Source organism: Bos javanicus, chromosome 3 (assembly GCF_032452875.1).
Source record: "Bos javanicus breed banteng chromosome 3, ARS-OSU_banteng_1.0, whole genome shotgun sequence".
In the NCBI taxonomy this organism is placed as follows: Eukaryota; Metazoa; Chordata; class Mammalia; order Artiodactyla; family Bovidae; genus Bos; species Bos javanicus.
Window position 1 is genome coordinate 21615385 of NC_083870.1, and position 19341 is coordinate 21634725.

General features: G+C 43.5%; 2 protein-coding genes and 1 pseudogene across 4 annotated transcripts in view; 2 read left to right on the forward strand and 1 right to left on the reverse strand.

The window, feature by feature from the left end:
- LIX1L (limb and CNS expressed 1 like) overlaps window positions 1-8079 on the forward strand; it is a 30308-nt gene extending 22229 nt beyond the window's left edge. Inside the window, exons 5-12 of one of the 3 annotated variants that reach the window (XM_061408574.1) lie at window positions 133-210; window positions 532-685; window positions 6083-6205; window positions 6481-6540; window positions 6669-6743; window positions 7218-7354; window positions 7623-7759; window positions 7872-8079. In XM_061408574.1, the coding sequence (XP_061264558.1) occupies window positions 133-210; window positions 532-685; window positions 6083-6205; window positions 6481-6540; window positions 6669-6743; window positions 7218-7354; window positions 7623-7759; window positions 7872-7917 (810 nt within the window). In that variant the 3' untranslated portion in view covers window positions 7918-8079. Of the gene's footprint in view, window positions 1-132; window positions 211-531; window positions 686-6082; window positions 6206-6480; window positions 6541-6665; window positions 6744-7217; window positions 7355-7622; window positions 7760-7871 lie in introns of all 3 variants that reach the window. The other 2 variants (XM_061408569.1, XM_061408581.1) reach the window with 2 other exon arrangements.
- LOC133242471 (gonadotropin-releasing hormone II receptor-like) lies at window positions 7922-13480 on the reverse strand (annotated as a pseudogene).
- A 62-nt stretch (window positions 13481-13542) lies between these two features.
- PEX11B (peroxisomal biogenesis factor 11 beta) lies at window positions 13543-19253 on the forward strand. Its single transcript, XM_061408625.1, has 4 exons — window positions 13543-13764; window positions 14558-14673; window positions 15079-15280; window positions 18049-19253. The coding sequence occupies exons 1-4, from the start codon at window positions 13709-13711 to the stop codon at window positions 18449-18451; spliced, it is 777 nt and encodes a 258-aa protein (XP_061264609.1). The 5' UTR covers window positions 13543-13708; the 3' UTR covers window positions 18452-19253.
- The last annotated feature ends 88 nt before the right edge of the window (window positions 19254-19341 follow it).

Genomic DNA, 19341 nt, shown 5'->3' on the forward strand with positions numbered 1-19341 from the left:
CAGGGATTGAACCTGCATCCCCTGGCAGATTCTTAACCACTGGACCACCAGGGAAGTACTCCTCCCCACCATATTTAATTCTTATGCAACCTCCATATACCAGTCCTGGCACTTCATATTTTCTTCCTCCAGGAGCTAATGACAGTTTTTCAGCTGCTGCACTGGAATGGCAGCCTTAAGGCCATGAGGGAAAGACAGTGCTCTCGGCAGGTAAGAGTTCCTGTGGATGAGGGGAGTCTGGCAGAAGGGCTGTTTTGAGGTGGCTGTTGTGTTATAAATAAGCAGGCCTACCAGGTTGTGAGTCTTGAAAGGCTTAGGTAAAGTGCCCACTTCATTCCTATAATCTTAACTGTGATTCTTTTACCTGCCTTGCTTCTCCCACCAGGAGGTTTTCCTGTAAGACTCTCCTCAGAGGACACCAGTGCTGACTTTGGTTAGGACTCAAAGGCTGAGAGTTCCTAGTCCCAGATGGGTTAATGAGGAATGAACCTTTACTTTGTCCGTGATTTTCACATTCCTCTCCCCCTCCAGGAAGTGTTGGCTCATTATTCACACCGAGCCCTAGATGATGATATTCGCCACCAAATGGCACTGGACTGGGTGAGCCGGGAGCAGAGTGTGCCAGGGGCACTGTCTAGAGAGCTGGCCTCTACTGAGCGGGAGCTGGATGAAGCCCGGCTGGCAGGCAAGGAGCTGCGCTTCCACAAGGAGAAGAAAGATATTCTCATGCTGGCTGCTGGGCAATTGGGCAATATGCATTCCTCCAACTGCTAGGCATCTACCCACATACTCGCATCATCTCCAGGCCCGTTTTTTATATGTCCTTTCTAAGACTTAGTGTGATTTCTGTACATACTTTCTCAATTTTATACTTTAAAATATAGAGAGATATATATGTGTATGTATAAATTCTACACCTAGATTCCTATTTGCTGAGATATCCCTTTTCTTACTTCTAGTTTTTGGATGTAGTTGCTTTTGAAACATATCCACACTGCTTTACAAGAAGAGCAGGCTGTCTTCAGAGCTTTGTGGGCTCTTACACTGCCAGTAACTCTGTGTAGTCATTTCAGTAGCACAAAATGACTTACTAGGTGTTCACGTCTCCTTTTAAAATAACAAGGAGCTTGAATAAGGGCTGTGAGCCCCACCCTTACCCTCATTCCTGCTTTCTCTTGGACCAAACAGAGCATGAAAATGAAAACTTTGGCTTTGGTTTTATCTTGAGCTGGGCCTACTTGGTACCAAGTTGTTCCCTCAGTAACTAGGTTATTTCATAACTTACACCACACCACATTACCACCTTACTCCTCTTCTGCCTCCAAATGGTACTTCATTTTAGGGCTTCCTCACATTATTATTTGAAAGGGAAATGGAGAGCTGTTTGTTTCTTAATTTTAAAATCATTGCTGAGAAACTTCCCAGGAAGAAGAGAGGAATTATAAACACAGCCTGCAGGGGTTTATCTCCTGTGTTGCTTCTGGGGCCTAGATACCATACCATACCAGAATCTATTGAACGGGTAAGGGTTGAAGTTACTCATCTTTCCATATTCTCTTTTCAATCCTCCTCCCCTGCTCACCAAGCTTAGTTAAGCCCTGTCTATAGATCTTCCTGCTGCAAAGATTGGTAAAGGTAAAACATATTTCCCTTTCTTAAAAACCTCCTCCCATCATTTTGGTTTTTGGAAACATCTGTCCAATTTGGTGAGGGCTATGTTCCTCCTACTCCCATGAAGTGGCTACTGTTTATGACCTTAGATGTATATAACTAGATTCACATTGGTGTTCCTCTTTTCTTTCCTCTTCCTCCACAATGATTATTAGAGCATGAGCCGATCAGGAAAATTAGAAGATACTTTGGCATTATGGCACTTCCTAATGGGAACCATGAGAAACTCCAGGACGGGAAAGAGAATCAATGATCAGCTAATTATGTATTTAATATGAATACTATTCTCTTCCCTTACCTCTTTCCTGGGTAAAACAGGAGAAAGATGATCTGGAGTATAGCTAAAGCATTCCCCTTTGGGAGAATTTTTTGTACATCTCTCTAAGATATATTTTCTTCTTGTTTCTGTACTCACCTTAATACTATATTATAGCTCAGTGCACTTCCTAAACTGAGTTTGGGAAATTTAATATTCCTGTAATTACACTTTCTGTTTAACAGTTATACACTTTGCTTTTAGAAATAGGTTAGAAAACAGGCTACAATTTGCACATTTGGATCAGATAGGGGAAAGATGAAAGTCAGCTTTCTTGCTTTTGAAATCATCTTAGTGACCAGTATATATGGGACCAGAGATAAGGAATCTAACAACAGTAATATTAGTACTTGAAAGAGATTTCCTTGAATTCTCCAAGCCCCATCTCTGTATTCCATGAAACACATGTAAGGTTGGAGCAGAGGCTCCCTACTTTTAAATAATAGGTGTGTCTATTCAGTTTTTATTTATGTTTATAATTCAGAAATCACAAACCCTCATTTCTCCTTTGCTGTTTTCTCTGTGAGTTATGGAAAGAACTTGTCTTCGCATCTCCTTGATTATTTTTCTCAAATACCAACCAGTAAGATCCCAAAGAACTTGGAGAAAAATTGTTCCCTGATATGTCCACCTTTGGTGTTAAATTTTTACTTACCTTTTTAGTACTCTCTATGTATTTTATATGTATAATTTTATATAATTAAAAATAGATTTTTGTCTAGTGAGCCATATTGACTCTTTCTTGAGACCCATGTATCAGAGACGTTCTAAAACGACCCTCTTAAAAAGTTCAAAAAAGAACTTTTCTTAGTATTTTTAGGGTGGAAGAAATAAGATTGTACTGCTGGGAGAAGGCATCTGCCTCCCCTTCTCCAGATATTTGAGGAGCCTGAATTTGGTTCTTGACCCTTTCTCCTCAAGTTCTGCCCTTTTTCACTAGCAGTCACACCCACTGTGGTGGCTTAAACTCTATCATACACCCAGTTCTCAAACCTGTTCCTTCCACCCCAACCTCTTTTGAGCTTTTATATCTGTATTTCCACACATTGCACATTACCACCTGAATGACACACGCTCTTTGAACTTACTTATCTAAAATAAAACCCATTTCTCCATACATTCTCCTCTTTGACTCCCCACGTTACTGAAATTACTGCCCAGCAATCTGAGCTAGAACCTCAATTCTCCTTGAGATCCTTCAATTCCTCTTTGCCATCATCTAATCAATCACTTACTGTTGAGTTTACCCCTATATAAACTTCCTAATCTGTTTTGTCCATATCTACTGAATTGGTTCATTCCTTTAGCATCTCAGGGCTGGACCACTGCAACAGCTTCCTAATTATCTCTACCTTCATTCTTCACATCTTCTTCATTACTATCAGATTTCTTTCTAAAATACTTATCACTGTACCACTCCCTTGCTTAAACTATCATCTAGCTATCTTTACCTTTAGCAGCACTTCCCAAAGTTCTATATGTGAACCCTTGGCATTATCTGACAAGATTTTCGGTGGTAGATGGCCAAACATTTTTCATTTTTATTAGTTATGCTTTTATCTGAATTTGTAATAGAAAAATATGGTCTCCACTGCTGGCAGTGATATTTAAACAGTATAAATTTGTTTGGGGCTTCCCTGATAGCTCAATGGTAAAGAATCCTACCTGCAATGTGGAAGACCTAGGTTCAATTCCTGGGTTGGGAAGATCCCATGGAGGAGGGCATGGCAACCCACTCCAGTACTCTTGCCTGGAGAATTCCATGGACAGAGGAGCCTGGCAGGCTACAGTCCATGGGGTTGCAAAGAGGTGGACATAACTGAGCAACTAAGCACAGCACAGCACGTAAATTTAAAATGCCAGTCTATTTAAGGAAAAACACAAGTCAAAAATAGTATGGGGGCTACTTGCAAATGTTAAAAATTATGAATACTAAAATATTGAATTAGAAAAATTTCTTGCCTATAGGGTAAGTTCCAAATTTTTAGCATGACATACAGTTTGACCCTAAACTGTATTTCCAACTTTGTTTCCTAATTAGATAGCATCAGGCATAAAAAATTTCTTGCCCTCCTGATATTCATTGGATATGTATTTAGCAATTGTCTACTATGAATCAGGCACTGGTCTGAACTTTGAGGATATAGTTGTAAATAAGAATGTCTGCCAATGCGAAAGACAGTAAACAAACTAGAACGTAAACAAAGTAATTCAAGATTTGATTTTAAATTCTGTCAAGGAAATAAGAGTGAAGGATAGAACAGAGAAGACTCCTTTGAGTGACAGCAGTATTTCAGGGAGACCTACAGGATGGGGTTGAACCAGCCATGTGAAAAGCTGAAGGAAGCTCATCAGGGACAGAAAGTTACAAAATGTCCAGAGATGAGAAAGTGTACAAGATAGTTGAGTATAGGGAGTAAACATAGTTGAGAAAAGTATAGTAAAGTAATAGGTGAGAGGGAAGAATGGTGGTGAAACAGTATGGAGACACAGAGCAGGCTGTGAGTCTGAATTTTATTCTAAGTGCAAAAATAAGTAAGGGGGATATCAGTAGAGATGTGACTTTTTTTTTTTTAAAAAAGATCATACTATGTACGGTAGAGAATGGATTAATGTTTCTTAGTTTCAATACAACTGTTTTGCCTGGAAAGCAAAACAGCCTTACAAGCACAGTTTAAATGGAAGCCCTCCCTCAAATGCACTCTCCTTATTTCCAGTCCTATTAGAAACTTGTATTGCTGTAGTACCTTGTAACAGCAATGATCACTTTCATAATGTTATTATAAAGTGATTGATGCTGTACTTCCCCTTGTATTGCTAGCACCTCTTCTAATATTAGACACACATATAGGCATTCACAACTGATTTAAAAATTAATAAATAAGTGACTACTTATCCACTACTGTTTTTTAAGGCCTACGTCGGATTCCAGAATGTGGGGGCAATATTCTTTTTCGCCTCAACTCCTGGGTTTTTAAACGTGAAATGTCTGTACTATCCTCAAAGAAGCTAAAGCCTCTGTTTTATTTAAAATCACGACTTTTTCTTTTTAATTCCCAGAAGCGGTGGGTAGAATTTAAGAGACTATTTTTAATTTGGGGGGCGGGTGCGTGACCCCGGGTTTGCGGGATTTTAGTTCCCCCACCAGGAACTGAACGGGGCCCCCGAAGTAAAAATGTGGAGCCGCCAGGGAATTTCTTGAGACATTATTAAATTAAAAAAGAAAAGTTGATATGTGTCTCATCAGTAGTATTTTACGGGAAACCAGGTCGGCTGATTTTCTTGAGAGAAAGCCGATGCTGGGAGGTATTGGGGGTAGGAGAAGGGGACGACAGAGGATGAGATGGCTGGATGGCATCACCGACTCGATGGACGTGAGTTTGAGTGAACTCTGGGAGTTGGTGATGGACAGGGAGGCCTGGCGTGCTGCGATTCAGGGGACACGACTGAGCGACTGAACTGAACTGAACAGTACGTTCCAGAAGCAGCTTTTTGAAGTAGCATTGCTGACTTTTTTTTTTTTTTTTAATGCTTCCATCACAGATCCAGCTGCTCCTCGGTACAGTATAGGCCTGCAAGTTTTTAGAGAAAAAACTTTCTTCAGCTTCCATTTCCTGGTATGGAATGAAAAGAGACGAAAAGCAACCCGCTAATAAAAATTCGGCTGGGCTTCACAAGGAAATGGCAACCCCCTTCAGTATTCTTGCCTGGAGAACTCCATGGACAGAAGAGCCTGGCGGGCTACAGCCCACAGGATCGCAAAGAACTGATCCGACTTAGCGACTAACACTTTCACTTTTCACTGTTAGTAGTTACTCTTTGTTGGCTGCTCTGGTTAAGTTACTTAGTGTTAGGGGCTCAGTCAGGTCCGAAACTTTGGTTAAGAGGAACTTACTAGCCCCGCCCACCCCCTACCTCGCCGCACACGGGTGCCGCGCTCAGCTCATGACGCGCTCAAGATGGCTACAGTAACACTTCCGGTATCTTCCCAAACTAGGCCCGCCTCCATTGCGTATTTTTACCGCGCCGAGGGCGGGACCTAGTGTTAGTTTTTAATTGGTCAACTTGATTGATGACCTTTTCCCTCCGCGACAGTTTCCCGAGGAGCCAAGTGCCTGAGAGGCACGGACGAGAGTTGGAGGGAAGGAAAGATGGCGGACGTACTTGATCTTCATGAGGCTGGGGGCGAGGATTTCGCCATGGATGAGGATGGGGACGGTGAGGACAGTGGAGGCGGCTGCGGGAAGCGGGGAAGGTGCGAGAGAAGGACGTTTTAGGAAAATATAATCTTTCTCCCCATTGGGGAGGATACGAGCCAGGGAACCGGGTTCTGTTGGTTGGAGACTCCGCCCCCTTTGGGCGGAAGAGGGGCGGGCCGGGAAGGGACAGCCTGGAGGTGGTGGGATTTGCTTTCAGATAATGTCTTGCAGAGAGAATATTGTTGTAAACACCTGTTACCTTTTTCACTTATTCCTTTTCTTCTGGGGCTCCAGAGAGCATCCACAAACTAAAAGAAAAAGCGAAGAAACGGAAGGGCCGTGGCTTTGGCTCCGGTGAGTGTCTGTGGGTGGAATGGGGTCGAATGGAGAGAGCTACGAGTTTTGGAATCCCCATTCAGACCTACGGTGAACAGTGGGAGAAGGGGGATTTCCGGTGATCTGCTGTGTGTTTCTAATAGAAGAGGGGTCTCGAGCGCGGATGCGTGAGGATTATGACAGCGTGGAGCAGGATGGCGATGAACCCGGACCACAACGCTGTAAGTAAATGGAATCGGTAGGGATCTGTCTGTACAGAGTTAGGGACCAATGAAATAAAACCCAGTAGGAATGGAGCCCTGGGATTTCTTTGGAAGGAGTGATGCTAAAGCTGAAACTCCAGTACTTTGGCCACCTCATGCGAAGAGTTGACTCATTGGAAAAGACTCTGATGCTGGGAGGGATTGGGGGCAGGAGGAGAAGGAGACGACAGAGGATGAGATGGCTGGATGGCATCACTGACTCGATGAACGTGAGTCTGAGTGAACTCCGTGAGTTGGTGATGGACAGGGAGGCCTGGCGTGCTGTGATTCATGGGGTCACAAAAAGTCGGACACGACTGAGCGACTGAACTGAGGAATGGAGTCAGAGGTCGCTTAACCAATCTCTGTGGAGCCTGCACACACTTTACTTGTGTGATCTTGCTTAAGTGTTTCTTGTGCTCAAACAACTTTCCTTTGTTCCCCTACCTACAGCTGTTGAAGGTTGGATTCTCTTTGTCACTGGAGTCCATGAGGAAGCCACGGAAGAAGACATCCATGATAAATTTGCAGAGTATGGAGAAATAAAAAATATCCATCTCAATCTGGACAGACGTACAGGATATCTAAAGGTATCTTGAGCCATACTCCATTGCCTCTCTTCATCCATAACCCTTAGACAGCATTGGTAGTTCTCCAAAGTTGACTGTGGTTGGCCAAGAGTTGAAATAAAATGAGATTGGGAATTGATTGTTAGACATAGCAAAGAGGCAGAAACAGACAAGTTGTATGTATAATAGGGATGTGACATGCATTTGTTGTTTAAGGTTGATAGATTTTTCTAGTTGAGTAGAAAAAAGCTTGATGGAGTTTTGATAATCTGTCTTTTTCTTGTTCCAGGGGTATACTCTAGTTGAGTATGAAACATACAAGGAGGCCCAGGCTGCTATGGAGGGACTCAATGGCCAGGATTTGATGGGACAGCCAATCAGCGTGGACTGGTGTTTTGTTCGGGGTCCACCCAAGGGCAAGAGGAGGTAAAGTGCAGAGGGAAAAACATTATCTTAGTGGAAGGAGTATGAGCAAAGCAGAATAAGGACATAGTATTATGTTCGTCTCACGGGCCCTGCCCCTTTTCCTTCTTTGTAGAGGTGGTCGAAGACGCAGCAGGAGTCCAGACCGGAGACGTCGCTGACCTATCCTCTGTTGTTCAGGTGTTCTCTCCAGAGATTCCATTTGACCATGCAACCTTGGAGAAATACGGCTGGGGTGGAACTCACTGTGTTTATATTTAATCTCTTACCCTGTTTAGTGTTTCTTTTGAATTATGAATAAATGTACAATTTTTGTTTTCTAATTACTTAACTTCCCTTTTCTAATATTGCAAGCTCTGGAGTACTATTTACAGTGAGGCAGTATGGGTCACTGTGAAGATATTTCTCCCAGGGACTGAATTCTGTGTGAGTTTCTACGTTAGATAGTCTCCAGTGTCAGCTAGGGTCAAGTAGAGACACTGCTCAGTATTTCTTTTTCTTCGAAGCTAAGAGAGCAAGGGTAGAAGTAAGATGTTCTCATGACAGTAAGGAATAATCATTCTGTTCCTATATATGCTGTCCTGAGCAAGTGGTAACATAGAAATGTCTCTTTTTGCTCTCCTGCGTTTCTTGCTGCCACATTTGTTTGTACTTCTGTCTAAGAGCTTAAATCTCCTGTTGGGGCACTCTTCCAGAACCTCCTTCCCTGGAGGAGTCTATACTATGTTCTTGATGCCCTCTTCAGCACCCAAAGGTGAAGGCCCCATAGAGGAGAGGATCCAGAGGAGCACTGAGGAGGCCAAAGAGGAAAAGGATGTGGCTGAGGCTAGGAGGCACTTCAGTTAGCATGGTGGGAGAGAACCAGTACCAAAGACCCAGAAGGTAATAAGGTGTCCAGCAGAAGATGAAGGTCAGCAGGATAAGTAGGGCCAGTCGTAGGGCCCGATGATGAACACGGGAGTGATTGTATAAGGAGTGGCAGAGGGCAAATTCACCTGCAGGGGCTGGGAATTTAGAAAATTCACTCAAATTCAGAACCACTCAGCTTCTAAATTGATAGGCAGAAATTGTGAGATAGAGCTCTTCCCTCTATAAATAGAGAAGCTGCAAGCCCTCCTCCCCTTCCCAACCTGGGACTATATGCTCCCTTCCCGTCAGGGATTATGACAGACATGCTGGAAAAAAGGTTTCAATTTGAGGTGCTATGGTACACTGAAGCTACAAAGTCTGTTTGAAGTGTTGTTGGTGTCCAAGAGCAAAGGAGAATAGTGATCACCCTTCTTCTTAATTCTTGCCTAGCTAACTCAACTTCAGAGAATGATAGCTAGTGGCTGGTTAGAATTGAAGGCATTCAATGAAATTAGTGTGGTATTAGCTGCTAGAGATACAGTTTGTTGTTAGTCGCTAAGTTGCATCCAATTCTTTTGTGACCCCACAGGCTATAACCCACCAGGCTCCTCTGTCCATGGGGTTTCCCAGTCAAGAATACTGGAATGGGCTGCCATTTCATTCTGCAGGGGATCTTCCCAACCCAGGGATTGAACTCGAATGTTCTGCAGTGCAGGCAGATTATTTACCACTAAGCCACTGGGCAAGCCCCTTGGTTTGATAGATAGCTATCATATTAATGAGGCTAGACAATAGTTTTAGGGTAGGGGTTAGGGCCTGGAGGTTGGAGTCTCACCATGGTTCCCCTTCCTTGTCTGGGGAGTAGACACACTGCAGACAATGTGGCTATAGCAGATGGTCATTGCAATCAGTGGCAGCAGAAAGAGACAGCAGAAGATGAAGAGGTTGTAGATGATCTCTTGCCATTGAGTCTTGAAGCTGCCTTTGGTGACACACCGAGTGAAGGGACCTGGACCAGCGCGTCAGATGGTACGGAACAGGAACAGCTAGATTGGAGTCAAGGACTATTAGAACTGGTCTCCCTTCCTTTTCCCCTGCCAAGCTACCTACCAATTCAACACTGTCTCCTCCCGATTAATTCATTCTTTTGTGTGTGTGTGATTGTCAAGAAATTTGGGAGCTAATATAGTGCATAATCTCAATCCATTCTTAATTCCCTGCAGTGCTGAGTAATGGTACATCCGTGGTGCCATATTTAAAAGGTTAGAAATGTATCTTGAAAATCTCTATTTTCCTCTTAGGGTATGCTTATTAAATCCAGAACTTAAAGGATCCTGTCTTTTGAGTACTATCTACCATTTTATAAGAGGATATCTCTACCACCTCACCCACATTTTTTTTCCCTCACCATTTTTAGCTGAAATTATTTTCCTGATGTGTCTGTGATTAATTCTGTGGGAAAAAGAAATCTTATATAAAATGGGAGGTGCTAGAGTTGCAGGCTATTTTGCAGTCACTCTCTAAAGTGACTTTAGTAATAGTCCTATGTACAATAATTATAATGGTGAAATAACAATAAAATTTAACATTTTCCAAATGTGGTTGGCTGCCTCTCCTTTTTTTGGTAAACTAGTTTTTGGCTTGAATCAGTAAAGAGCATTTTTCAATTGAGAGCTTCAGGGTTTGTACCTTAGTTCAGGTAAGGTAGATTGAGTCAGTATTAGTTTGATAAAAGGCAAACTTAGTAGGTATCAAATTCCTAGATATGAGGCCTTTCAGAAAGGGATTTCAGCTGGCATGAGGGACTTTTAGGAAAAGTGAATAGTTTTAGTCACAGACATGATTTTATGAACTGATTGGAGTTATGACCAGGCTATTCTAGTTGGGGAGTGGTCTTTCCTTTACTCCTATCTTGAGTCCATATATTCCTGGATGGGTTTTTTTTTTTTTCTTTTGGTGGTGGGGCTGGGGGGCGGGGGCAGGGGGAGCGCTGTGGTGAGGGTGGTGTGTGTGCATGGCTTGGCACTATACCTAGAAACATCTGACTTGTGAGAAGGTTTAAAAATAGGCAAGGTTCGGGGACTTATATTTTAGTCCAGCCTCTGACTATTTATATGCATTTTATATTTTACCACCTACTATAGAAACCTTTACTTCTGATACTTGGAAATGAGTCTACGAAAATAATTTCTAACTACACCAATATTCCCTTGACCATGCTAACAATTTTTAATTGACATATTTTAAATGCAACATACGGGCATTGCAGGTTGATAATTTTTTTTTAAAGAGGTTGATAATTTGGAACCCAAAATAACACTTTTTGCACCTGAATCGTGTTACCATCAGTTTGCTATTGAAGCAAATAGAAATTGCATTATTGGACTGTCAGTCTCCAAGGAAGGATGAAATTCATCTATTCCATAATCTTGTTGTCTATGGATTTCAAGTGATTTAGCCAAAGTTATCCAGCTAGTTAGTGGTAGAGCCTAGACTCAGAAAAAAACAGAGCAAATTAATACAAACAACAAAAACAGTCCTAATTCTAATTCCCAGTCCACTTCTAAAATTCATTTCATATAAACCCAATTAATTTCTTTTGCACTGAGGCAACAGGCAAAGGGGTCCTGTTTACAACATACTGTTGGAAGCAGTATTTTTTGTTTGTCTTAGAACTGCAGTCAGACTAACTTTTGGTAGTTATATTTCTAATATTTGAGGATTTAAGAATCCAATCTTAAATGTGACTACAATGCATTATTCCAGAGACTGAAATGTTACCCCTCTCCCTGACATAATCCCAACCACAGGCTCAGAGATGCTGCTTTACTCCCTTTTCCCAGATGGTGTTAGTGGTTTTGTTTTGAAGGAATTGCTCCATATTTAGCTTTTTTTTTTTTCTTCTAGATTTATAGTTTGTTTTCAATACTGAGATTTGATGAATTGGCACTCAAGTTCAGATGCACCCTTTTGTTTCCGTTTTGACACAATAAAGCTAGAGTAAAAAATACAAATCTGATTATGTTACTCTACCTTTTACTTAGTGTTTCCCCACTGCCCTTAGGATAAAGTACAAGCTTAATATTTGTGAAATTGGTTCTTCCTTCCCCTCCAGGCTCATTACTTGCCATTTTCTAGCCCTCAACTTTAACTGCGATTACTTTTGAGATTTTCTACCCTCCACCTTCTCCAGCATTCCTCCTGCTTTGTCTTAACACCTATCTTTCAAGAATGAAATTTTGATATCTCTAGGAAGTCAGGAAGCTTTCCCTGAATGACCAAAAGTGGGTCAGACACCCCCCATTGTTCCTTAGCTCCTTAAGCTTAGCTTTAGCATAACACTTAACTGGACATTATATTGTAATTGCCTACTTATTTGACTCTGCACTCATCTGTAAATTTCTTGAAGGCAAGACTTTGTTGCTCTATCCTTGATAGAGCATTTAATGCACCTGGGGGAACTGCATTTTTTTTTTTTAATTGGTGAATGAAGGTATCACAAAGTTTTACCCAAAGTCCCCGATTTCACTCTTTTTTTATTTTTTTTTTAGTTTTCTTGTCACTGTCTTAATGTCTTCCCATGGAGGACACTCCATGCTCTGAAGCTTTCCTGCAATAATCTGAAGAAGGTGGGCCTACGATGATGCAAAGAGGTGGAAGCCAAGTGTAGTAAAAACAAAGACTCAATAGAAATACAAATTAACATGCAATGATCTTAACTAGCAAAAGAGCAGAGGCTCCCACCCTGAGGATTAATGTTGACCATGGCCAAGCACACCCCTTGAATCCAGAGGCTCATGTTGTGTACTCAAATTCTTGTCCAGTCTAGCCCTGAGTCCCTAGTCACTCACCTGGGGCAAGGCGAGCAGGAAGCTGAGTCCCCAGGCTACCCCAAGAAGTTTCCTTCCAGCTGAGCGCGGTCCAAACGGGTGGAGTACGGCTGCCTGGTGGTCGAGCCCAATAACCAGGCAGGAAAGCTGCGGCATACATGGCCACTAGTTTCAGGAACACGAGTGTCCGACATGTAATGTCCCCGGCCAGCCATTGAACAGTGATATTCCAGGTCGCATCTGGGGGCATAACCACAAAAGTGACCAGTAAGTCGGCAACTGCTAAATGGGCGAACAGTCGTCGTACCGGAGAGGGACAGAGCTGGCTGGGTTGCGGCCGTTTCACTGACCACAGCACGGCCAGGTTCCCTCCAGCCGAAGAAACAAACAGCACGACAGTCACTCCCATTCGCACCTCGGCGGCAACTGAGAAGGTGGGTAGCTCTGCGCCCTCCACCTCTATTCCTGATCCTACCCAGACCTCCTCCCCCGCCGCTGATGACCCCCAAGGGGTGACGTTGCCTGCAGACATGGTGACCTGGAAAGAAAAGGGGCGGGGCGATGAAGTGTGGATCTGAAGAGGTAAGCTGCTTTCAGTTTCTTCTCCCTCCTCAGGATATGACATGGTTATTTTGCGAATTTCGTCCACTAAAGCGTCTATCTCTGGAGACTCCGTCTGTAATCTGGAGGTCACCTGTCCAACTGTCAGGGGCTTGTAGGGACTAGGAAGGAATCTGGTGCTGACTTCTACTACCGCAGGCTCCTTTAGCCCCCTGGAGCCCTGAATTCGATAGGAGCGTGAGAGTGAGTGTGTGTGTGTGTGTGCTGCGAGTGTCCCGCTGTAAGCACCCTTGGGTCAGGGGCAACCCCATCCTAGTGGTCCTGGAGAGAGCACTGCGGCGCCTTTTCGCTCCGCCCCGACTCCTGCAAGCCTCGCCCTTGGTCCAGAATATTTAAAGAAGACTGTGCCTCTGGAGGCTTGCTCAGGAAATAGAGATCTTCTGATTAGAGAACGAGACGACGGAGACCACGCACACACACACACACCCCTCCACCTCCCCCAGTACGCCCTGCCAAACACACAAACCATGCAGATGTAGCCCCAGAGACAAGTGCTTCTCGTTCTGAAATTACGTTTCAGGGGCCGGCTCCACTCGCTTTATTTTCTGATGATGTTTGTCCCTCGTGCGGCACCGTTGGGTCGTCCGGGAGGCGTGACTAGGGGCGGGAAGCGAGGCGGGAGCGGAGCTGCAGAACGGGTGCTGCCGCTGTCATGGACGCCTGGGTCCGCTTCAGCGCCCAGAGCCAGGCCCGGGAGCGACTGTGTAGGTGCGGCCCGAATAGGAAAGGGGGGCTGGCGGGCGGGCAGAGGAAGAGCCTCGTGAGGCGAGGTCAGTTCACACTACGGGGGTCAAAAAGGGTCAACTCGGGCTACGGGGGCCCGGACGGACCGCGAGGGGCTGATTTGAGCCGGCCGCGAGGCCTTGATTCGTTCCTGCTCGTGAGAAAGATGGGGAAACTGAGGCACGAGTGGGCCAGCGGGGAGGCGGCTCAGGGTTGTGTGTTCACATAAGACCAACACTTTCCTCCCTGGGCGACGGTGGGAGGAGGAGCGTTCTCCCCGTGACAGATAGCGATCTGGACTGTGTCTTCAGAGTTAAGGAGGCACTCCTGAGTTCCCTTTGGCCTCTCTACCCTACTGTCACCCACGAGCTCCTCCACGTCCGCCCTGCCTTCTAGTCTTCATTCATCTCAAGGGCCTTAGTTCACCTATTTTGAAGACTAACCTGTTCTTCAGCTATCTCTCACCCCCTCACAGAACATTACACACTCACACTGAGGTGCTTGTGATCTTGCGGTGGTCCTCCTGCCTTCTTCACCGTCCTTTTCAGGCTGCATCATTGTTAAATCCCTTATTTCTTCAATTCGAAGTAGTGTTTCCCAGCCCCTACTAGGCTCCTTTATATCCTCGATGCCCTTTGGAGAAACTAAGATACAGGCCTGAAGAGAAGGAAAGGGAATGGTCTCAAACTGGGAAGGGGGTGATCCATGGTTGCCTTTTGGAGGACATTTTTGAGGGGGAGATAAAGGAGGTCTCTACCTTACCTTACCTCTCCTCCAGGGCTGCCCAATATGCTTGCTCCCTTCTTGGCCATGCACTGCAGAAACATGGGGCCAGTCCTGAGTTACAGAAACAGATTCGACAACTGGAAGGTCATCTGAGCCTAGGAAGAAAGCGTAAGTAACTAGGCCTTTCCTTTTATTACTCCACACTTCTTCCATCCCCAGCCATTATTCCTTAGTCCCTCCTTCCTATTTTTGACCAGTGCCAATTCATCATGGTTTGCCTTATCTGTACTTATCCTGTGCAGGCCTCCCAGCTGAGAAAAGAGAGCAGGGATAAGGTCAGTGAGGGATTGGAGAGAATGAGGCAGATTTGAGAAAGCTAAACTGGGACACAAATTAATAAAAAATTTGAACTAAAAAGGATTGAACTTTCTGCTGTTTTTTAAAAAATTGTTTATTATTGTTTCTATCACTTGCCTGACTTTGATTCTCTTGCTTTCTCTCTTTCTCTATATCTTGCTCTCTGTTTGCCTTTCTACTTTCAAATCCTTGCTTTCCGTTGCTAATCTCCACAAGTTCTACGCCTCGGTAACTCAGCAGATGCCCTTGAGTCAGCCAAACGAGCTGTGCACCTATCAGATGTTGTCCTGAGATTCTGCATCACTGTTAGTCATCTCAATAGAGCCTTGTACTTCGCCTGTGACAATGTCCTTTGGGCTGGGAAGTCTGGACTCGCTCCCCGTGTGGATCAGGAGAAGTGGGCCCAGCGTTCTTTCAGGTTTGATATTCTTTTATCCTACAAGGTCTATCGTATTCTTCATACTGCCTGCCTTGCCTTTCATGAGAGAACGATCTTTTAGGGTCTTCCCAGAATGTACACATCTGAATCACTTGGCTTCCAATCTTCATTTAGATCTTAAACCATCAGAGAATAATGAATGGGGGCAGATGGAAGATGGATGCTCTTTCATGGTGAATGACTAAGATTGGACAAGACTAGATATTAATTATATTGCTTCGATTCTTCTTCTGTCTATACCACAGATTTATGCCCCTCCCTGTCTACACATTCATTCATTCTAAAAATACTTAGTAACTGCTTACTGTGAGCCAGGGAATAAAGCAAAGAGCTAAGTAGATATGGTTCCTGCTCTCATGAAACTTCTAGTTTAGTAGGGGAGTCTGATATTAAAACAAATAATCACCAAACCGAATATTTGTGGGAAAGTATAGGATGTTAGCCCCTGGAGGAGGGCATGACAACCCACTCCAGTATTCTTGCCTGGAGGATTCCATGGACAGAGGAGCCTGGCAAGATACAGTCCATAGCGTCAGAGTTGGACACAACTGAAGTGACTTAGCACGTATATAGGATGTTAAAGCTTTATAACAGGGGGAGCTAATCTAGATAGAAAGGTCAGGAAAAAAAGAACCCTTTGAGAAAAATTTTATTTCAGACCTGAAGTCTGAGTAGAAGTTATACAAAGCAAGCAGTAGAAAGAAGAAACAGAAAATAACTCATTCTAAGGCCTTGAGGCAGAAAGACTTCTTGGAATTAAAGAGGTGGAAAGAAAGCCAGTGTGGTTGACAGTATTGAGGAAGGGCATAAGTTCAAACTGGAGAGGTAGACCAGGGCTAGATCATTCATGCAAGGTTGTCTAGGTAATGGTAGGATTTTTTTCATTTAGTTTTGTTTAAATTTTAAGTCCAGTGGTTCTGAGCAGGTATGTGACATGATTCAAATTGCATTTAGAAGATCTGTCTTTCTATACTGTGGAAAATGGATTGCAGTAGCACTAAAGAGGAGAAGATTCTCTAATGTGACCATGAAATGATGTTGGCTTGGATTAAAGAGCAGGCTGGTAGTGAAGGTGGAAAGGAATATGATTTGAGAATAAAATTTTCTGTCTATATATTACCTATATTTGTTTTTTGCTTCCCTATGATTCACTTTGTTATTTACACTATATTGCTTCTTTCCATCTCTGCTTATGTCCTGCTTTTCATCTTTCTCGGTGATTTACAATTATAACAAGGCTTATGGTATATGAGGGGTGGGGGCAGAGGCATGGATAGAATGGTATGGAAAAGCAACTCTAGAAGAGTTTCTATGCCCTGTCTACTCTTTCATTCCATAAATATTTCTTTAGCTCTTACTACGTGCTAGGCCTAAGTCTAGACACAAGGATGCAGTGGTAAAGACAAACAAGATCCTTGCTCCTATGGGGCTTACATTGTAATGGGAAGGGACAAAGACACGGTAAATAAGAAAAACATCAGAGAGTGGTAAATGCTGTGCAGGAAATTAAAATAGGGTCAAGTGATAAGATGGTAAATGGCTTGCTACTTTAGAATGGGCGGTCAGAGAAGACCTCTCTGAAGAGGTGACATTTAAGCTCAGACATGAAGTGCAAGGAAGAGCCAGCCATGTGAAGGTTTCGGAGGGAGAATATTCCAGATTGAGGGACTAGGTAATGTAAAGGTCCTAAAGCAGGAATCACTGAATGGGATCAAAATATAAAAAGAAACCAGTGTTGTTGGAGCCTAGTGGTTGAGGGAAAGAATGGTACAAGATAGAGCGGCAGAGTCACTTGTTGAGTTCTGTAGTATTTTATTCTAAATGTGATAGGAAGGAAACCATCAAGAATTTTAAGAAAGGGTATATTGTGATATACATTTATGCCAGCTGTTATATGAAATTAGATTGTTAGGTGTGGTGGGCAAGAGTGACCATGGGGAAACCAGTTAAAAGACTGAAGTAGTAGTTCAAGCAAGAGATGATGGTTGGTTAGACTAGTGGTCCCCAACCTTCTTGGCACCAGGAACCAGTTTTGTGGAAAATTTTTCCACAGACCAAGGGGGTGCAAGCAATAGGGAGAGGCTGTATATACAGATGAAGCTTTGCTGGCTTACCTGCCAGTCACCTCCTGCTGTACTGCCCAGTTCCAGGGATTGGGGACCCCTGGCTTAGACTATGGTCTGAGTATAATAGATAGATGTGATTGAATTCAGGGTCTATATTAGAGGTAAGACAGTTATACTGAATACAGATCACTGTTTTCAGAATGGATTTAAAAAATTTTTTTTAATGTAGGCTGTTCTTAAGGAATTTATAATCTAAAACATTTGGCAAGCTTGGCTTCTTTTTTATTTTTTCTCCTTTTAACAAAAGGATTGGATTTAAATTATGTGTGTGAATCTTTGAAACAACTGAAGCTGTTCTTTTTTTTAAAAAAGGTTGCATTATTGTAGTTCAGGTTGAATGCCTGTGTGCTAATGGGTTGCCAAGTGGAAAAGTGAAATTTGAGGTTAATCTTGGACTATTTCATGATCTTCATTACTTTTAAACCAAGATCTTAAGGTACACATACATAAACACATTAGTTACAGAAAGATGGAAGGACATTTCTAATGGTAATAACATTTACTTCTGATATTCTAATGTATAATCTGTTGCACTATGAGGGAAAAAAGTTTAGGTGTTCTGTTGGATTTGCTAGGTGGGTATATGTACCCATCCTGACCCTTCTTCCCTGTGTATCCCAGGTACTATCTGTTTTCCCTCATCATGAATTTGAGCCGTGATGCTTATGAGATCCGCCTACTGATGGAACAAGAGTCTTCAGCTTGTAGCCGGCGACTGAAGGGTTCTGGAGGAGTCCCAGGAGGAATTGAAACTGGAGGACCTGGGGGTCCAGGGATTCCAGGAGGAGGTCTGCCTCAGGTGGCTCTGAAGCTTCGGCTCCGGGTCCTGCTGCTGGCTCGGGTCCTTCGGGGTCATCCCCCTCTCCTGCTGGATGTGGTCAGAAATGCCTGTGATCTCTTCATCCCACTGGACAAACTAGGCCTCTGGCGCTGTGGCCCTGGGATTGTGGGGCTTTGTGGCCTCGTGTCCTCCATCCTGTCTATTCTCACCCTAATCTGCCCTTGGCTACGACTCAAGCCCTGATATGCTGGTACAGGATAAGGAGGGGACCTGAATTGGTGAGATGGAATTTTATAGATCGTCCCTGTGTCCCAGCCTCATTCTAACTCCACTCCTTGGTTAAAGTTAAAAATCCAGAGATTTGGGAATAAAAGGAAGGAGCTTTGGGGAAGATGAGATGAGGAAAGGTGATTTGTGAAATCAACTGGATGATTCAGATGTTCAGATCTGCTGGAGCTTTTGTTCTTTTCCTCCTTCATTGCATTGCCTGTGTCTCTCCTGACTCTTCTTACTGTCTCTTAAGTCTGTTTAAGATTCTGTCTCTGTATCCCCTTTGTACCTTCTCAGCCCCCTGTCATAGGAATTTAATCAGCAGAATTACTTTTTGGTATGGGAAGTAGAAGGTATGGTCTGTAATGTTCTAATTGCCTTCTTCCTTTTCCTCACAAAAGTGATTTGTGGCAGTTATTTTTGCCTCCAGACTCCAGACCATAATTTTAAAGGCTTTGTGTCTCAGTGGGCTCTTCCCACATGCACCAGAAGTACTTTCATGCTTCCTTTTCCTCACTCATGTCTACCTCACTGCCCTCCCTCATGATTTGCCATTCCCCTTCTTTCTACTCACACCTGCAAATTTATGCTTACACTTTGATTTCATGGCTTTGTTCTAGCCTTTCCATACCCCTTCTTTGCCTATCCAGAATGATGCTATGTTTAGCATCCTGTAAATATTGTACAATGATTCTGTGTAAATAGCTGAGGCCCAAGCCCATGATGGACAGCAAGCCTTCCAGGTTAGCAGATTAAAGATCAATTTGCTCATTGATATATGGTCTGGTCCTGTGTGTTCTGGTCATCTGAGGCCCCTATTTCTGTTACTTTGGTTTGGGTTTTCCATGGGATTAACCACTGGC